At 37.8% G+C, this 21,057-nt stretch overlaps 2 protein-coding genes across 3 annotated transcripts in view; one reads left to right on the forward strand and one right to left on the reverse strand.

Annotated features, from left to right (window-relative positions):
* Positions 1–3,697: 3,697 nt before the first annotated feature.
* CCDC59 (coiled-coil domain containing 59) lies at positions 3,698–10,616 on the reverse strand. The gene is made up of 4 exons (XM_047065979.1): positions 10,217–10,616; positions 8,890–9,202; positions 6,300–6,399; positions 3,698–4,173 (listed from the first exon to the last, which is right to left on the reverse strand). The coding sequence occupies exons 1-4, from the start codon at positions 10,368–10,370 to the stop codon at positions 4,012–4,014; spliced, it is 729 nt and encodes a 242-aa protein (XP_046921935.1). The 5' UTR covers positions 10,371–10,616; the 3' UTR covers positions 3,698–4,011.
* The window catches only part of METTL25 (methyltransferase like 25), a 153,653-nt gene continuing 143,151 nt past the window's right edge, over positions 10,556–21,057 (forward strand). For both annotated transcript variants that reach the window (XM_047065978.1, XM_047065977.1), the window contains exon 1: positions 10,556–10,819. In XM_047065978.1, the coding sequence (XP_046921934.1) occupies positions 10,561–10,819 (259 nt within the window). In that variant the 5' untranslated portion in view covers positions 10,556–10,560. The remainder of the gene's footprint in view (positions 10,820–21,057) is intronic.

Below are 21,057 nucleotides of genomic sequence, written 5' to 3' on the forward strand. Positions count from 1 at the left end.
CAATGGAGAGATCATATAAACAGAAACTTAACAAGGAAACAATGGCTTTGAATGACACACTGGACTGACTTAACAGATATATTCAGAACATTTCATCCTAAAGCAGAATACACATTCTTCTCGAGTGCACATGGAACATTCTCCAGAACAGATCACACACTGGGACACAAATCAGTCCTCAACAAGTACAAAAAGATCGAGATCATACGGTACATATTTTCAGACCACAACACTATGAAACTCAAAATCAACCACAAGAAAAAATTTGGAAAGGTAACAAATACATGGAGACTAAAGAACATCCTACTAAAGAATGAACGGGCTAATCAAGAAATTAAAGAGGAAATTAAAAAGTACATGGAAGCCAATGAAAATTATCACACCACAGCCCAAAACCTCTGGGATAGAGCAAAGGCGGTCATAAGAGGAAAGAATATAGCAATCCAGGACTTCCTAAAGAAGGAAGAAAGATCTCAGATACATAACCTAACCTTACACCTTAAGGAGCTGGAAAAAGAACAGCAAATAAAACCCAAAATCAGCAGAAGACAGGAATTAATAAAAACCAGAGCAAAAATCAATGATATCAACAAAACAAAACAAAACAAACTAAAAAAACCAGAACAGATGAATGAAACGAGGAGCTGGTTCTTTGAAAGAATTAACAAAATTGATAAAACCCTAGCCAGTTTAATCAAAAAGAAAAAGGAAAGGGCCCACATAAATAAGGAATGAAAGAGGAGAGATCACAACCAACAATACAAAATACATTCACTAATAAGAGAATATTTTGAGTAATTATATGCCAATAAAATGGGCAATCTAGAAGAAATGGACAAATTTTTACAAACATATAAACTACCAAAACTGAAACAGGAAGAAATAGAAAATTTGAACATACCCATACCCAGTAAAGAAATTGAATTAGTAATAAAAAATCTGCCAAAAAATGAGTCCAGGGCCAGATGGCTTTCCAGGGGAATTCTACCAAACATTTAAGGAAGAGTTAACACCTATTTTCTTGAAGCTTTTCCAAAAAATAGAAATGGAAGGAAAACTTCCAAACTCTTTACATGAAGCCAGCATTACCTTGATTCCAAAACCAGACAGAGACCTCACTAAAAAGGAGAACTATAGGCCAATTTCCCTGATGAACATGCATGCAAAAATCCTCAGCAAGGTATTAGCCGACTGGATCCAACAATACATTAAAAAGATTATTCGCCATGACCAAGTGGGATTTATACCTGGGATGCAGGGCTCGTTCAATATCTGCAAAACAATCAATGTGATACATCACATCAATAAAAGGACAACAACCATATGATCCTCTCAACAGATGCAGAGAAAGCATTTGACAAAAGACAGCATCCTTTCTTGATAAAAACCCTCAAGAAAGTAGGGATAGAAGGAGCATACCTCGAGATCATAAAAGCCATATATGAACGACCCAATGCTAATATCATTCTCAATGGGGAAAAACTGAGAGCTTTCCCCCTAAGTCAGGAACAAGACACGGATATCCACTCTTGCCACTGTTACTCAACATAGTATTGCAAGTTTTAGCTTCAGCAATCAGACAACACAAAGGAATAAAAGGCAACCAAATCAGCCAGGAGGAAGTGAATCGTTCACTCTTCCCACATGATATGATACTCTATATGGAAAACCCAAAAGATTCCACCAAAAAACTGCTAGAACGGATCCATGAATTCAGCAAAGTTGCAGGATATAAAATCAACAGAAATCGGTTGCAATCCTATACAATAATAATGAAGCAATAAAAAAAGAAATCAATGAATCGATCCCATTTACAATTGCAACAAAAACCATAAAATACCTAGGAATAAATATAACCAAAGAGGTGAAAAATCTATACACTGTTCTACACAGAGCTAGAACAAATAATCTTAAAATTTGTATGGAACCAGAAAGGACCCTGAATAGCCAAAGCAATCTTGAAAAAGAAAACCAAAGCAGGAGGCATCACAATCCCAGACACAATCCCAGCTGTATCATCAAGACTGTATGGCACCAGCACAAAACAGGCACTCAGATCAATGGAACAGAATAGAGAACCCAGAAACGGACCCACAAATGTATGGCCAACTAATCTTTGACAAAGCAGGAAAGAATATCCAATGGAATAAAGACAGTCTCTTCAGCAAGCGGTGCTGGGAAAACTGGACAGTGACATGCAGAAGAATGAACCTGGATCACTTTCTTACACCATACACAAAAATAAACTCAAAATGGATGAAAGACCTCAATGTAAGACAGCCATCAAAATCCTCGAGGAGAAAGCAGGCAAAAACCTCTTTGATCTTGGCCACAGCAACTTCTTACTCAACACATCTCCAAAGGCAAGGGAAACAAAACCAAAAATGAACTACTGCGAACTCATCAAAATAAAAAGCTTCTGCACAGTGAAGGAAACAATCAGCAAAACTCAAATGCAATCGACAGAATCGTTTGCAGACAATATATCAGCTGAAGTGTTAGCATCCAAAATCTGTGAAGAACTTATCAAAGTCAACACCCAAAAAACAAACAATCCAGTGAAGAAATGGGACAAAGACATGAACAGACACTTCTTCAAAGAAGACATCCAGATGGCCCAGCAACACATAAAAAGATGCTCAACATCACTCATCATCAGGGAAATACAATCAAGACCACAATGAGATACCACCTCATACCTGTCAGAATGGCTAACATTAACTACTCAGGCAACAACAGATGTTGGCGAGGATGTGCACAGAGAGGATCCTTTGCACTGTTGGTGGGTATGCTAACTGGTGCAGCCACTCTGGAAAACAGTATGGAGTTTCCTCAAAAATTTAAAAATAGAACTACCCTATGACCTAGCAATTGCACTACTTGGTATTTATCCAAGGGATACAGGTATACTATTTCCAAGGGGCACATGCACCCCAACGTTTTAGCAGCACAATCGACAATAAAGTATGGAAAGAGCCCAAATGTCCATCGAGGGATGAATGGATAGGAGTATTACTTGGCAATCAAAAAGAATGAAATCTTGCCAATTGTAAATACATGGAACTAGAGGGTATCATGCTAAGCAAAATTAGTCAGAGAAAGACAAATATCATATGACTTTACTCACATGAAGACTTTAAGACACAGAACAGATGAACACAAGGGAAGGGAAGCAAAAATAATATATAAACAGGGAGGGGGACAAAATATAAGAGACTGTTAAATATGGAGAACAAACTGAGGGTTGCTGGAGGAGTTGTGGGAGGGGGGGATGGGCTAAATGGGTAAGAGGCATTAAGGAATCTACTCCTGAAATCACTGTTGCACTAATAAAAAATAAATAAAGACCACAGGATAATATAGTGGGGGCAGAGGATAGTTTCAGCACCTGGGTAACCTGCTCTCATGTTTCTGAATTTAAAACCTAATAGTTGAGGGGCGCCTGGGTGGCTCAGTTGGTTAAGCCTCTGACTTTGGCTCAGGTCATGATCTCATGGTTCATGGGTCTGGCTCTGTGCTGACAGCTCAGAGCCTGGAACCTCCTTCAGATTCTGTGTCTCCTTCTCCCTCTGCCCCTCCTCTGCTAGTGTTCTCTCAAAAATGAATAGAAATGTTTAAAAAAAAATTTTAAATGTAATAGTTCATTACTAAATTAAATATTTAATTGAAATAATTCATTGAAAGCTGTGCTCATTTATTTTCAAAACATTTAATTTCATCTGAATTTCATATGGTACAAAAATATTACATGCTTAAACACATTCAAATAGAAAGTTCTTTCAGTTCTTTGGGCCACCTTGAAGGCAAATAAATAAGAAACAAATAAATTGCATAGCATACAGAAAATTTTCTTTCACAAGAAAAAAAATATTTGGACATTTTATACTTAGTGTAGCTTAGCAATCCATTTTATCTTAATAAATTTAGTTAATTGTTAGGAGGAACAGTATATATACAAAAGAACTCAATAGAGGGCAGCTATTTTAACTTCTAATTAAAAACATGGCTGCTTTAATTTTTTTCTTGTATTTTTTTAAGAAGATACTCCATTTGTAAATTCAAGTTTGGTTGGCCTTTTTTAGTCTTTTTGCTCAATATTTTGAATACTTCCATTTTCTTCTTTTTATAGAGCCTTTGAGCTTCTTCTCTCTCTTGTTTTCTCTTCTCAAATTCCTACAATTATTAACATGCAATTTCCATTAGTAACAAACAGTAGATACAATTCAGTCATTGTGTTGAAATAACTATTACCATGCAAACACTTTAGTCTTGTCTTAGATTTTGTAAAATGAGAGGTGTTTCCTGTCACTTAAGTAGTTACCTTCTGCCTTTACTCTGTAATGCTCTAATACAGACTAACACAAAGTTATTAAAGTTTTTTAGTTATTTGGCTACAACTAAAATTAGAACACAGAGGAAAGAAGGCATATATATGTAAGATTTCATCATGTAATTAGATCTGGGATTTTAGAGATTACCTACTCCATATAATACAAAAATCTTCACTTGTAGAATATCTGGTATTCTATTTAATTTGCCATCTGACAGATTTAATTAAGGAAACATTTACTGACTATATACTAGGCAAAACACTGCTAGGCATTATGATTGTGATTAAGAATTATGCTCCTTTGATTTGCTAAGATAAAGACTCAAATTCATTTGAGTATAAGAAAAATAATTCAAATTCTTATGTAAACCTGAAAAGCACTATTTGAAATGCACAATATTCTTACAAAAGTTAAACAAAAGTTCTTAAAAAAAGCAATACATGTGCTGTTTCTCAATTTCCCTAGTAACACATATAGCACCCAAATGACAACAGCCTGTATTTGTATGCAACTTCATTATCAAAGTGCTTTCATATCATAGCATATTCTATTCTTATAAAACTGTCATTCTAGGTTATTATCTTCATCTTACAGATGAAGAACTGACACTCCATGATATGGAAAGTGACTTGTCCCAAATCCCAAATACCCTGTAGGACCAAGTCTCCTATCTAGATCTTGTTAATGCAAAGTCTGATTAGCACTCAAACTTATGTCCTCCTATGGTATAATACTTCATTTACTTTAACAAGCACAAAAGATCTGGAATTTATTTGTGAATTCAGGTATATACAGGCTAGTTTACCTCTATGGAGTTTCTCTAAACAAAGTAAAAAAACAAAAACAAACAAACAAAAGAAATTAAAGTTTTAGCATCTATTATGGGTGCTTATTTAACTTATGTACTTAGTTTTGATTTCTCATGGATTGATTGGTGTTGGCTTTTTCTCCTGACATCTGATATCCATAAATTCTAAGAAACTATCAATTTTCATGACTACAAAGCCGTAATATTCATATATATAAAGAAAATTTCAAAAGATACTAAATGTTTTATAGTATAGTGGTCCTTACTTTACCTGTTATACCATTTCCAAAGGTGGCAGTTAATAACTGACTGTTGCTGGTTAGAAAAGAGCATAATGTAACAAACTATGAAACAAATGTACAATACTTCCATGGAGAAATGTTTCTCCTTCATCCTAGTCTACCATCAGTTTAAAAATAATCAGGAGAATTGTACATGTTAAACTTCCAGATTTCTTAATTATACAAACTCTAAAGCTAAGACATAACAGAAATTTCATGTCAATACCATCTTTGAAGTAGTTTTTGATTGATGTGCTATCCTTTTTAAAGTGATGGATTAATATAGCTTCAATGCAAAAAGTAGAAACCACAGATTGAACAATTTTGTTGAAGCTCTGCATCATCTTGTTTTCATATGAAAAAGACTATTATAATTTTGGGCTTCTGAATGACAATAAAGAGTGGTAACTTTTTGCTAAGCTAATCTACTAAGTTTTTAATAGGCAAGATCAACTCTTTAGAAAGAAGTATTTTATTCTATCACCTCCCTCTTTTACCTGTTTCAATGTAAAATTATGATAATCTATTTTTCTTAAGTCAGTAGATCTCAAATTTTATTATACATAAAAATCTCGAGACACTTGTTAAAAGTGCAAGTTCCTAGACCATACTCTTAAAAACTGTTGTCCCGGATACTCATTAACCTATAAGCAGTATCTTTAAGATCCTATTCTTGACCTACTAGTATGCATGCCTTCTTGAGGATAATAGAAATGACTGAGGAATTTGTTAAAATTCTCCAGCTCTTCTCCGACCACTCATTTATTCAATAGCAATTTACAGAAAACATACTATATACACATACTAAGAAGCACAGCTTTATGTATACATTTAGAATTAAAAAAAAAAAAAGAATTTAAATATTTTAAAAGATCTTACTTGCTTCTTAGCAGTACGCTCAGCTTGTACTTGTTCGTATTCTTCCTGCGCTTTTTGATTTGATGTTTTCTTTTTATTTTTCCTTGGAATAGTAATGGAGCTTTTTAAGATAAAGATATGAAAGTCAAAGGATTAAAAATGGTGCAACCAAAATTATGACACAATTATGTCAAATACAGTACTTGCATAGTAAAATGTCACTGATGCAAATGAACAGAGCAAGGAAGAGAGGCTGGAGGAGGACATCAATCTCATTAGTAAAATGTCCAAAAAAAAAATATTAAAAATATAGTTACAGCTTTCAAAATACAATTAAAAAATAATTATAAATAAGTAATTATAGAGACTCTGAGAAATATTTCAACCAGGGACAATACAGAAAGCTTTGAAAGATTCTAAAATGTTAACAAACAGGAAAGCAGCACAAGAATGACAGAAATGACAGTAGGAAGAAAACATTAAATTGAAGGATGTTACAGAAGTTGTGGGTGGTACATGAACTTTAATCCCAAACTGCTTTGATCAACTTGTCTCTACTTAACCTATTCAATCATGAATGACTACACCTTGAACCTAGTCCCCATTTAAAACTGTTCTATATTAAAGTACTTCTCCCTCTCTGATGTCCCACTCTAATCTAATTCAACTACTGAAGCTCAGATGACATTCATTTCTCAAGCTATCTGATTCAGTAATTAATCTTCCTTTTCCCAGTCTCAATTTTTCACTACACCAATTCACAACTACAATAAAACATATTTCAACAGTTCCTTTCTTGAACAAATGCATAAATTATTCGTTACCAGACTCTATGTACTATTCTAACTATCAGTCTTATTTCCTTGTCCTTTCATTGTCAAATACCTAGAAAGAACAGAAAATAGACTACAGATGTCATATCACATTCACTCCTTAACTCCTTGCAATTTGGCATTTGTTCTCTTTAATGAAAATATCCACGTCAAAAATGGCCTTCTAGTCAAATATGATGATTGAATCAATGGGCATTATTCAGTCTCATTTAATTGACCATTCACTATTTTTGAAAACTTCATTCCCTTAGTTCTAGTGACATTCTTCTCTCCTGCTCATGTTTTCCTTTCTTGCACCAGGTTTTTCCCCAAGTGTTTCCCTTCTTGGTCTCCATTCTTTAGGTAGTTACATCCAAGTTAATAAGGACTATCTACTGAAAATCTCTCCAAAGTCACCAATGATTACCTAAACCATAAATCCAAAGACTTGTTCTTAAAGTCCCGTTTTTCTTGGACTTTACAGTGTTTGATACATGAACAATCTCTACTTTCTACTTTCTACAACTGTCCTCTGCTGACTTCATTGATTCTGTATTCCCCTTTCTCCAATTATGACACTTCTATTTAACTTCTTCAGTAACTTTCTCCTGCTTTGACCTCAAAGTTAAGAAATCTTTAACAATATGATTTTTACCTTCATATTGTGTCTCGTGGTTTAACCCTCCTTACCTCAATTATTACCAAGAATGACAGAAACCTGCATTTCTAGATTTGCCAGAACTATACATCCATTATTCAATAATATGACGCACATGCCTACTGACAAAATTGAATTTTTAGCATCTCTGTTTCTATTTTCAATTGTACTTTTTCCTGGGGTCTTATTTCCTGTTACTTTTACCACAAGTAGCTAACAACTTTAAGCAATCTCTACACCCAAAGTGGGGCTTGACGTGACCAGCCTGAAACCAAGAGTCGCACACTCTACCCACTGAGCCAGCCAGGCACCCCGAAGGGAGGCAGTGAGCGCTCCAGATACTAACAACTTTAAAGAACGGTATTTTAGTGAACTAAAAAGTTAAGAGTCCCAAGTAACAGCTGGATTCTGTGCCGGTTTAGGTTTTAGCACATTTTAACCTGAGGTATGCATAGAGAAAGTTAAGTCAGCTCTTTTAAAACCCAAGTGTTATACAGCTATGCCATCTATTTGTTTAATTGCAACCAAGTCTGTGTCCTCTGGGGGAAAAAGTCTAGAATAGCAGTAACAGCAGCAGTTAACACCTATGTAGTACTTCCTATATACCACACACCTTTTTAAATACCTTACATAAATAAACCAGTCTTCACAGCACCATGAGATGGGTCAGGAGTACCACAGTCTGTGTGAATATCCATTCTGGAGTCAAACACATGGCAGCTCTGAATTACATACTTCTTATTATCATTTCTATCTCAAAGAAGAGGCACCAGAGTCCAGCTCCAGAGTCTGACGTTAACCACTATACTATAATATCTCTCAAAGTACTTGTTGGTTTTTTTCAACATGTACTACTAACAAGAGTTTACCATGGTCCAAAAAAGTTAAATGCATTTGAGGCTGAAATCCAAAACCCACATCTTTTAATTCCAACTTCATTACTTCTTCCACTAACATAAACTAGCCTAATTCAGTCATTTTAGCTAAAAAGAAAGCTTCCCTGAAAATATTTTCACATAATTCACTGTGATTTCTAAAATGCCTTAAATGAGAAAAGTTCCAAATTCCACAAACTGTCCTATAAACTCTTTCATAAAACACTACTTCTATCTAAAGGACTTGAAAAGAAAATAATACATACTTTATTCTTATGCTATGTTGCTCTGCTGCCTGAGGCTGCTCAGCACTACAATGTTCTTCAGACAAAGCTTGGGCAGTGCTACATTGTTCTTTTAGCAAAGGTTGATCAACTTGTTCTTGTGATAAAGGCTGTTCAACTTTTCTAAGTTGCTTCCTGAGTCTTTCCTCTTCAGCTAAATAAAGATGTTTTAGATGATCAGGGTATCGATCTGTGAACTGGGATTCCTGTGAGGTTTGAGCCTTCTTTTCCTTCCACAACAATTTCCTGTAATTTTGCTGAACCTTCAGTTTTCTCTGGAACGCGAAGCCTTGTCCTATTGAAGAATATCAGTCATAAATTAACTTTCTCAGAAAATAAATTGCATGAAAAATGTAGCTATTAATTTAACATGGAAAACTTTTTACATCATCACATTCAGAAACTCGAATTACTTTACTAGCAAAATTAATTTTGCTTTAAGAAGTCATTTCATAAAACAGGTTTAAGAGAATGTAATGAATCGTATGCTGGTCCTTTGCAAAAAGACAAGGCTAATATTAGTCATACACACTCAATAATCTCAAAGAAGAGAAAATGACTAATGTTACATAACTCCAACTGACTGCACCCAAAATCAAAATGAATTCCTTCATTCATCTAAAACACTTACTCTAGGTCTCCAGTACTTTCAGAAAAAACTCTCATCAATTATTTTACCTTAGAAAAGCACAGTATGACTGATTTTCCAAAGAAATTCAGTACAAAAAAGAGAAGACAGTGCATGATTTTCTGTACAGCTAGCAATTACGAGAAAACTGAACTTACAGCTTATACATTCCAAATGGGATTTGAGGACACGTGCAGACAGCGAGACAAAATAAAAACAAACTAAAGCGAAGTTCATTAAGATCAATAAAAGAAAACGGTTTCCAAAGCTTTGGGATATTTGTAATCAGCAAGGATTTGGGGCAGTACATTTCGGTCCCATCTTTCTCTATATCCTTTGCCTTACTTAATACATGCAGAAGTGGACCCATAGATGCTCTGCTTACAGTTTCACAGAAAAATTGTAAGAAAAACAATTCTGATCAAGAATGGGGTTAAGTCGGGAAACACGTTTAAAGACTTAGTTAGCAACACCGCCTCATCTTCCATTCCTGAGCTATGGGAAGCCCATAGCTCCCATATTCCCATATTCCCTCTGCCCCAAGGAAGTCCGGGAATGGGCCCCCTCTGCCCCAAGGAGGCCCGGGTCTGGATCCTAAAGCCTTCTTCCCTGCTATGGCGAGTCTCATATCCTAAGATTTCGCAGGCCTGAGGATTTGTAAAAGGCTGCCTTCTTACATACCCTCTCGAACGCTTCCCACGAAGGCCTGCTGATGATTAGATCGCCACGTCCTCTGCTTCACATTCTTTTTCCTGAATGCGACCGGGGAAACTCCGTCGCTACGTGACCCAAAATTCCCTGCCGGCCACCGAGCCGCCGGCCTCACCGACGCCATGGCACACCAACCAAGTCGCCAGGAAAAAAATCACAATGGACGCTGTGAAAGTACGTCATGAGACAAAAGCAATCAATCACCCAACTAGAGTCCAGATCGGAGACGTATTCATACGGTCTGAGTTACTTGCGACCGAGCCCTCGCCTTGCGTCTACGTTTGCGCCACCTACAGCCCGGGAGGGTGAGCGTCATGGCGGCTTCTTTTCCGCTCCCAGTGACCCAGGACCTGTCCACGTTGCGTGCCAAGTTGCAGGGACTACTGCAGTTCCTGAGAGAAGCCCTGTCCATTTCCAGTGCACATACGGTGGACTTCTACACTGAGTCCGTGTGGAAGCAACTGGTCGACTTGCCCCCGGAGACCGTGCTGGGGGTGCTGAGGCGGTCAGCGGCCGAGGCGGAGGCTCGGTCCCCCGAGGCGCGCCTCCTGGTGGAAGCCGAGATGGGATCAGGTGAATGGCAAGTGGGCGGGGCGGGCTGGGAGCCGAGAGACAATCCGGCCCAACAGAGAGTCTCCCTCCGGTAGAAGAGCGGAAACAGGTGTGCGGTGGGGCGGGCAGAGGCGGGGCCGGGAGGCACGCGCTTCGGGGCAGCGGAAGCGGGGTCGGGTTCGTGGCGGGGTGGGACTGGTACGTTCTTCCGGGTTATCTCTAACGTGCTTGGGTGCTTGTGTATTTTCCACATTTAAAGAGACAGGGAATCGTGCAGGAGCGTTTGTTCTTTGAGTAATTCAACAATAAGTTTTTGAATGGTGGGAAACAAGACGAACAATGCTTTTAGATTCCAAGTGGAAACGGCAGAAGATAAATCAACCCTTTATGAAATACATCAAGATAATTTAAAATAATAATGGCCAAGAAAAAATAAATGAAAACAGATGTGATAGCGATTGTGTGAGGAGACTGCTCTAATTTAGGTGCTAAGAAGTAGGAGAAGGCGCCAGCCTGCAGTGAGCCACAGGAAAGGATTTCAGGAACCAAAGAGGCCCAGAGGCACAAAAGAGCAGGACTGGTTGAGGTTCTGTAGAAAAGCTTGAGTGTCTAGAGCCAGGCATGGGGAAATGGCAGGTGTGGTCAGGGAGGTAAGCAGGGGCCGGATCACGCAGGATCTCCAGTCCTCAGAAAGATTTTAAGTGTGATGGGAAAACTTTGGAGTCATTTGGTCAATATGGGGACTTAATGTAAGTTATATTTGAAAAAAAATAATTTTAATAATTGTTTGAAGCACAGACTAATGGAGCAAAAGCTGAGAGTCCAGTTAGAATGCCATTTCTGTAGGAAGAGATGCCTGTGTCATGGAATAGGATGGTAGTAGTGAAGACCTGAAATATATACCCGAAATATGTACCAGTTCACGTGAAAATTGTTTGTAAAGTATCTACTGTGGGCCATGAATTTTTGTAGGCTCTTGGGTTTCTTGCCTTGGAGAAATTTAGATTCTACTGAGGTGAGTACATGTTAGAAGTAGAGATGACAGGACACCGTCAGGCTTCTGGAATTTCTTCCCTTTTGCTAGTAGGCTTTCCCAACTTTGCACTTACTAGTGAACTGTATTCACTGAGCATTCTCTGAAATACAAAGTACCACTAGAGGGTCCTCCTGTAATAGGTAAATACTGGTTTCTTTAAAGGTACTGTTCATTGTAGAAAAGTTACACATCTCTTCAGTTTGCTCTCTTAATACCCAGTACTCACCTAGTAACAGGGCTTAAATTCTCAGTGTACATGTGTTGAATGAATGAATGACTCATGGTAGCTCCTAAAAAAGAAAAAAAAAAAAACCAGCAATTAAATATGAAGCCCAAGACTTTCATATGGGTTTTCACACAAAGAATTAGATTGTTTGCATATCCTAATGATAATAATAGGGTTATTTGATATTTATTATTTACTCTACCATGTGCTAAGTGTTTTCTTGAATATTTTCTCTTTTAACATTTATATCAGGCTTGCAAGATGGGTTCTGTTTTCCCTTCTTTGTGAAATTGCAACTTGAAGTAGTTTATCAGGGTCACAGCAATGGAGATTCAAACTTGGGTCACCGAGGTCTTCACTGTAATGAAAGTTTATTCTGAATTATCTAAGAGTGAATTACAAAGGCTATTATCACAGCCAACATTTTTATGACACGACTACATTCCTTTGTTCTGTTTTGTTTTTATTGTTTTCCCTTTTAAGAATATAAGAATTGTTTTGTTTACTGCTGTATCCCTAGTACAGTGCCCAGTCACTATAAGTGGTTAATAAATATTTGGTAAATGAATGAATGAGTGACACCACTTACTCGTTCTCTTGGGCTAGGAGTAAAATACTACTATCTTTTGGGAAAACCCTACAATCAATTTTTTAGTTATCCAACAACGGTGGAGTCTAGACCAGATTGTTTATTTTTGAAAAGTACCTTGCCCTGCATACTTTTATACATAATATTCACTTGTGCAAATGGTCAGCTGCCTTTACTATTAAAATAATGAATTTTTATAATTCATGCTTGTAAGGGATATTTAATTTTTGTTCATGCAAAGAAAAACTATAGGCATTTTCTCTGTCTCTATATGAAGTCTGTTGTTTGTGTCAGAGAAGAGTAGTTTTTGCTCTTTTGACTATATTTGTATCTTATTAAAACATCACATGGCTATGTACAGTATAATTTAGCAGTTAAATTTTTAGACTTTTGTATCAGATGTGATTCAAATTCCAGTTCTACCACTATCTCTGTAACCTTGGGGAAGTTTGTTCACTCTCTCAGCAAACATTTACTTAGTGTCTACTGTGGGGCATGCTTTTCTAGGAGCTAGGGAAATAGCAAATAAACAACAACCCCTGTCTTCATCTTGCTTGCATTCTAGAAGGAAGAGAGACAATTTTTAATGCCACAGAAAAATCAAGTAGAGAAGGGAGGAATACATAGAGGAAGTGCAGGAGGAAAGTTTGTTTGCAATTTATATAGGTTGTTCCAGCAAGAATTCATGTAGATATCTCTGGAAAAGAAACCTAGAAAGGAGAAAAATGAGTCACAAAGCTATCTGGAGGTAAAACATGCCAGACAGTGAGAACAGGAAGTGCATAGGCTCTGATGTGGGAGTATGCATGATGTGTTAAAGGAGCACCAAGGAGACTGGAAAGGATTTCCATCAGGGACCCGCATAAAGTGGGGTTTTCTGCTGATTCTGTATGAGGAGTTACAAATAAACACAATTCCCAGAGCTTCACTTGAGTTAATGCACAGTGTGTAAAAGTGCACCAGCAGATGTTTGGCCCAATCATTTGGTGTTTTATGAGACCAAGTTGTTTCTGAAGATCCTCAGGGTAGCTATTTTAGTAGATTTCTCTTACTAGGTGATGTTATGGCCTGGTCAGAGTCCTGAAAGTTTCTTCTCTGTCTGCCTAAAAACAATTAGAGAAGAAACATTTAATTCTCTAAAATAAAAAGGAAAGATACTGAAAATAACTATATTTTATGGATATAAATTACACGTGTTGTAGATTGAATCTGGACCCCCTCCTCCAAATTCATATGTTAGAATCCTAACCCCCCATTGTGACTATATTTGAAGATAGGGCCTTTAAGGAGACGAGATTAAATGAGGTCAGTAAGGGTGGAGCCCTAATCCAACTGGAAGAGGAAGAGACATTAAGAGGGCACACAGAGAAAATCTGTATGAGGACACAGAATGCAGCCATCTGCAAGCCAAGGATAGAAGTTTCCCCAGGAACCAACTCTGCCATCACCTCCATCCTCCAGCTTCCAGAACTGTGAGAAGATAATTTCTGTTGTTTTAGCCACTCACTCAGTCTGTGATATTTTGTTATGACAGCCAGAGTAGACTAATGCAATGGGCTTTGCAGACAGGACTGCCAGAGTTCAAGTCCTGGCTCCACTTCTTACTAGTTTTGTTAACTTGGACTTCAACGCTTTGTACTTAGGTGCCTTATCTGTAATAAGGATAAGTATAGTGCCTATTTGATGGAGTACTGTGAAAGTAACATGAGTTGATACGATAATGCCTAGCAAATAGCAGCACTTAACCCAGTCATTTATTTGACTAATGTTTATTGAGCACTTCCTACCTACCAGGTTTTATTCTAGATCCTACAGTTATGATACTGAATGCAACAAAATTCCTGCCACATGGAGCTTATGTTTAAGAGAGGGTAGATCCATAGTAAACCAAGCGTATATATGGTATATATATATAAACATAAATAAGTGAGATCAAGTGGCAGTAAACACAATAGAGAAAAGCAAAGCATGGAAGAGAAAGTGAAGAAGATGGATGGTGTGGTGGAGAGAAATGCTATTTTAGATTGGGTGATTAGGGAAGTCTTCTCTAGCAAGACAAAATTTGAACAGAAACTTGGAGAAAGCCAGTCGTACAACTAAGTGGAGGAAGAGTGTTTTAGGCCAAGTAAAGAGCAGGTACCAATCTGGAATATGCTAGGTGTGTTGAAAGCACAGAAGAATGATCCAGGTGGTACTAGTGAAAGATAAGATTTGAGAGGTGGCTTGGGGTAACTTTATATAGGACTTTGTAGGCCATACTGCTAGGGTCATCATCCCAGGGACATGGGATTGAGCCTGCACAAGGCTCTGCACTGTGCATGGAACCTGCTTAAGATTCTTTCTCTCTCTCCCCCTGCCCCTCCCCTGTTCACACACTCTCTCTTTAAAAATAAAGATTTTGGGGCGCCTGGGTGGCGCAGTTGGTTAAAGCGTCCGACTTCAGCCAGGTCACGATCTCGCGCTCCGTGAGTTCGAGCCCCACGTCGGGCTCTGGGCTGATGGCTCAGAGCCTGGAGCCTGTTTCCGATTCTGTGTCTCCCTCTCTCTCTGCCCCTCCCCCGTTCATGCTCTGTCTCTCTCTGTCCCAAAAATAAATAAACGTTGAAAAAAAAAATTTAAAAATAAAGATTTTGTGCGGGGTGTGATATGTGATTTATGATTTATGTGATATGTGATTTATGACTCTGCCTTCTGTGTGGAGAAGAGACTATTAGAAGGGGAGAATGGAAGCAGGAAGACATGATAGGAAGCTAATAAAATAACTTCAGGTAATGGCAACTTGAAGAGATCAGATAGTTTCTCTAGCAAACAACAATGATAAACAGTGGCCAGATCATTAAAAAACAACTACTGGAAGGTTTGGGAAGATGACGAAAGGTAGTTGAGAAGACTTTACTATAGGAGGTTTCTACTGATGGAAAAGAACTGGGAGTTCGTGGCTTTCTTGCTTTCTTTTGTGCTCCAAGCCCCCCTAGATCTGGCAGTGGAAAGCTGCATCCTTACCACATCAAGGTGGTGATGACAAAGTTCAGAGATCAGAGCAGATGGAAATTTAAGGAGTATATTGTAGAAGCAGGACAGAAACGGCTGAGATCTAAGCTCCAAGCTCTGCCACAATCCCTGGGTGACTTCTAAGTTTAGAGGTCACATGCAGAATCCAGCAAAATTGCTGGCAAAACTAGGGCATGGTAAGCCTTTGAAAGAGAGCTTCTGACAAGATTTGCAAATTTACTGCCCCTTTGAAAGAGTGTGTTCCCCAGAGTGCACACAACTTGGATGGCAAAGATCAGGAGCCTGCTTGAATTCATGAATTCTAAAGGCAGAACTCAGGGCTAGCAAGTGGGAATTTAGGCTGGGGAGCCCTGGAAACATACGATGAACCTCACAGTCTGTGAAATCTACCCAAATCTTTGTCTGACTCCTACACTGCACAGGTTCAGGGATACCCTCAGGGGGCAGGGTAGCAAATCAGCAATTGAGCAGAGACATCAGCTGCTTCACACTGAAGGGAAATAGATTTCACAGTTGGGAGTCCAGAGGAGTTAATTTCAACCATAACAAAACCTTTAGAAAAACAAAATAGATTCACTACAACAAATTCCCTGCAATTCTGCTTTTTAACCCAAACTCACTAGATGTGCAAAGAAACGGGAAAGTGTGATTCCTACTTAGGAAACTGATTCCAAGTGAGCACCGATGTTGGATTTAAGTAGCTATGTTCAAAGAATTAAAAGTGTAACCAAAGGGGAAAAGAGTGACTTAATAGGAGCTGATCCTAGTTGAACTCAGGTGTTGGATTTAAGTGACTGTTATAAGATTATTCAAAGAACTAGAAGAAAATATACTCTAAGAATAATCTCTAAGAATTAAAGGAAAATATAGCATTAATGAATATTTAATTATATGACCTACCTCATGAATTTTTAACTGGAGAAGTACACACATATTGACACAATTATATTAATGTCATATGTTGCTGCAAAACAAGTGACTTAAAACTAAACCATCTCACACAGTTTCTGTGGGCCAGGAATTCTAGGAGATTAACTGAGTGGATCTGATTTGGGGTCGCATGAGGTTATAGTCAAGATGTTGTCTGGGCCGTAGTTGCTGAAGGCTTGATTGAGGCTGGTGGATTTGCCTCCATGTTGTTTCCCTCACACTGGCGGCTAGTTGTTGCTGCCTGTTGGCATAAGGCCTCATTTCTCACCACGTGCATACGAACTTTTGCATTTGCACCATGCCCTTGATTTTGTCTGTGCTCAGACATGACTATGGAGTTGTCATGGCCACAGATCTTGTCTGATATTGGTGTACTGGGACACTTGTCACATTCAGTAGAGAAGACTGTGACTTGTATGTCAGTGCCAGGCACTTATGAGCTGACATCTGTCTGTGACAGCTTTTTTTTTTTCTTTTTCAGAAGTAAAATTTTACCTGTTTTGCAGAGCTGTAGTAAAGATTAAAGATGATATACTATAGCACGTAGAACTGGAAATTTAGCATGGGTACAATATTGTGGCTAATAAATGATGATGGTGGTAGTGGTGATGATATTGTATAGTGGTAATTGTGTAATTAAGTCTTTCCTTAAAAGAAGTAAACTGTCAGGAACTTCTAGAAATGTGAATGTCCCCTATAACAACCTGTATTCTCTGCCATAGTTAACAAATGTCACACTATTGTCATTGTCCACTGGCTTGTCTGTAGTTGCAACTACATTATTAGCTATGTATAAACCAAGAACAGTGTTTTCTTTCTTCACTGTTCTACTCAGCAACTTGAACAGTTTCTGGGATACAGATGAGTGAAGTAATTGATGCTTAAAGACTGAATGAAGTGGAAGCATAGATCTATAATGAGTGTTACTGAAGGTACCCCTTGAAATGTGGTAATGAACTAGACATCTATTATCTCTGGTATGATCTCTGTGTATATACTATGTTTATTATTTTTGTTTTTATGTATGATTTGGTCCAAGCATCTTAATTTGAGGAGATAGAAGTCAGTAACTGTTTTTTCCCTATGTGAAAATGTTGTACTTCATTCAATACATTGCAAATTACAATAAGATACCCTGAGAATTTGAAGGTAAAATCAAGACAGGCATCACATCAGATTAAAATTTCTAAAAGTCATTACATATATAGGTGAGGTTAACCACCTGCAGGAAAAAGCACTAGCTTTTTAATGCTTTGCTGACTCAGGACAAAGGGGTTTCCTATGTCTCATCTCAAGAGATAAGATTTTGTTATGCCCCTTTCAAGAGAACGAGGCTGTGTCATTGGGAAGTAATGACTGAATGTATAAATCTGTAACATTTGCAAATGAACCATCTCTTGGTCTTCAAAAATTTATTGGTTTTCACAAAGTCTAGAAAATTCTTCCAAAAACACAAGAAGGAAATTATATTCTGAGTTAGAGTAGCCAAAATATTTTACGAAGTAGAAATAGATCTAGATTACAGAGACAGCTCAACCAGTTATCAAGCTTAATTAAAATTTTCTTTAAGAATGTATGTCTTTATTTGTTCTAATTGTAATTTTAAAATTAAGAGACTGTGTCCTAGCAAATGAATGATGTGGGTTATATTATACAATATAGATTACCTATATATAGATATATAAATATATTTATTTAAGTATACTTAAATATATTTATAAATATATTTATCAATGTGTATTAATGCATATTTTCATTTCTTGTAAGTTTGTTTAGAATCTGTTGGGGAAAACCTATTCAGCTCACAGGAAATCCAAGCTGTCCTTGGTGACTGCCAAAGCCCAGGGCTGTTCTAAGACCCTGCCTGAACCTCCAGGGCCTCTCTTGACTCTCTGCTTCCAGGTTCTTGAGGCCATATGCTGCTTCTCCTGTTTCTTATTATTGTCACTGAAACGATCCTTACCAGGATTGGATGCTGAGAATTGGTTCCTTTTGGCGAGCATCTGTGTAATTAATTTACTATCATTTTAATTGAACAACGCAGAACGTGTATGGCTATGATAGGTTTTTATTTTGTTGAGCTTTCTCTTAAATTATTTTTATTGCATCTTAATAGATTACATTTCTTCTTGGCCATCCTAAGTAGTTTTTGTTGGTGGTGGTGATGGTGGTTATTGTGGTGTATTGACGTTGTGTTCACATTTAATTTAAAACATATGAAGCCAGAAAATGTGTTTGAAATAGAAAATGAGAAAACAGAAATAATTAGTGTCATCTGTTTTACTCTGTTGTATTCAACTTTTATTCATTCACTTTCCTTATGTATTTCCCTGAACTCTGTTTTCCCTTTTTCAGTTTTTCTGGATCTTTTTAGGAGACCTCAAGTGTGGAAATAATATGACACCACAAGATAGTGGCAAGTGTCAGCCCTGTCCCTGGGTTGCTACTGCAATTATAAGTAAGGGAGAGCAACAAAGCAAGCAAATCTGGGAACCCAGGGTGATTTGTCATCGTACTTTGCTTATTTGATATATAGAAGGTGCTTTCAGATTGTTCCTTTTAGATGAGACCATTTAGAACTGAATTTATATTCTAGTTCTTAATACATCCTCCCCAAGTTTTGAGCCCCCATCCCCCATATCTTTCCATAATTAAGATGTTCAGTGCAACAAAGTTCATGAAGATATCTCTCATTATTACATTTCCCCCCTTTTTTCCCCTCGTTCCATTTAAATTATGCTTATGTTTAGCTGGTCAGAATAAATTTGAGTGCCTTCTATATGTTTAGATATTCATCTTATGTTGTTTATATAAATTTTGTCAAATCATTAACCTTTCACTGGAAGCTTGCAGTTAATAGTAACCTATCTTTTTGGTTTATCATGATTTAGATTCTTTGCCTGGTTTACAACCCCCCCCCGCCCCCCCCCCCACAGAGACACACACACAGAGACACACACACACACACACACACACACACAAGACCCAAACCCTGCTTGCCTACATGGCTGCATAACTGCTAGAGTCTGCCTTTATTTTTGTTTTATAACTTCATCACCTCAGTGGTTAAAGGGCTTCTCTATAAATGGCATTAACATTCTTCCTGTTACTCAGGCTCATAATCTGTCGTCTCTTCTCCCTCAATTTCTCTTGCATCTGCTGCTTCCCATTCCCGTAGCAAATAGTTTAATTTCCTCCTTTTTAAGTCTTGCAGCAGAATTTTAGCAATAACTTTGAGCTGTTATTCTTGCCTTCAGACTCTATATTTCAGTTGCCTTTCCATTCATACTGCTTTCCAATTATCTTCCAGAATCATACTTCTGGTCCTGTCCTTCATCTGTTCAAAAGTCATCAGTAGGTCTATATTTCCTGCAAAATAAAGTCCTTCAACTTCTGGCCTTATCGCCTGTCTCCTCTTCAGTTGGAACCTCACTGTTAATGTAAGCAAATAGGAGGTAGCATGGAAAGAGTATAGGTTTTGTGGTCATCACATTTAGTTTTGAATCCTGGCTCTGATACTTTACTGCTGCGCTGTATCATTTTGTGTAAGTTGGTTCAGCTTTTGAGCCTTAGTTTTTCTTTTTTTATTTTTATTTTTATTTTTATTTTTATTTTTTTCAACGTTTATTTATTTTTGGGACAGAGAGAGACAGAGCATGAACGGGGGAGGGGCAGAGAGAGAGGGAGACACAGAATCGGAAACAGGCTCCAGGCTCTGAGCCATCAGCCCAGAGCCTGACGCGGGGCTCGAACTCATGGACCACGAGATCGTGACCTGGCTGAAGTCAGAGGCTTAACCGACTGCGCCACCCAGGTGCCCCATGAGCCTTAGTTTTTCCATATGAAAAATGGGAATCATAGTTCCTGCCTATAGGGTCTATGTAAAAGTAATTAAGATATATGTTAAAACCTACCACGTGAGTAGGCATTTAATAAATATTATTAATCTTCCCTATATTCTACTCCCCTCAGATAGAGGCAGACTGGACTGAGAGTCAGAAGACCTGGATAATCCATCTCTAAGTCTGATTAGCTGTGTGTCTTGAACAGACATTTAACTGTAGGCCTTAGTTTCCTCATATAAGAAGTAACACCTGAGGTGTTCCTCAGTGGCTGAGGTGGAAAATAGCTGCCCCCCAATCTCATGTGGCTTATACAAATGTCTTACATGACCAATAAGTGTTTGTTTGTTTTTTTCCAGCCAACATTTCAAAATTGACAGATTTAACATATACACATGCACACAAACACCATAAATCTGGGATTGTAGTTTCTCTTGAAAAAAAAAAAATCAGATCTGGCTATTTTGTTCCACATCTCTGTGTGGCAGAAAGCTCCCTTTATATCTTCAAGTGTTATCTTCATCCCCTAGCAAGCATCTCCATCTGAAATAATTTCTCCAGCCCCCCCCCCAAGTACTAGAGATTATGACTCTTGGTTTGTGCCCTTCAGTCAGTTTTCTTGTA

Source organism: Lynx rufus, unplaced genomic scaffold, assembly GCF_022079265.1.
Source record: "Lynx rufus isolate CCGP_SWC_20201006 ecotype Redwood Valley unplaced genomic scaffold, mLynRuf1.p SCAF_7, whole genome shotgun sequence".
Lineage (NCBI taxonomy): Eukaryota > Metazoa > Chordata > Mammalia > Carnivora > Felidae > Lynx > Lynx rufus.

Coding starts and splice junctions, on each gene's coding strand:
- CCDC59 (XM_047065979.1), bottom strand. CDS start 10,370: ATGGCGTCGGTGAGGCCGGCGGCTCGGTGGCCGGCAGGGAATTTTGGG. Junction 9,203..10,216: donor CGTGGGAAGCGTTCGAGAGG/GTATGTAAGAAG, acceptor ATTCTTCAATAG/GACAAGGCTTCGCGTTCCAG. Junction 4,174..6,299: donor AGCGTACTGCTAAGAAGCAA/GTAAGATCTTTT, acceptor TAATAATTGTAG/GAATTTGAGAAGAGAAAACA.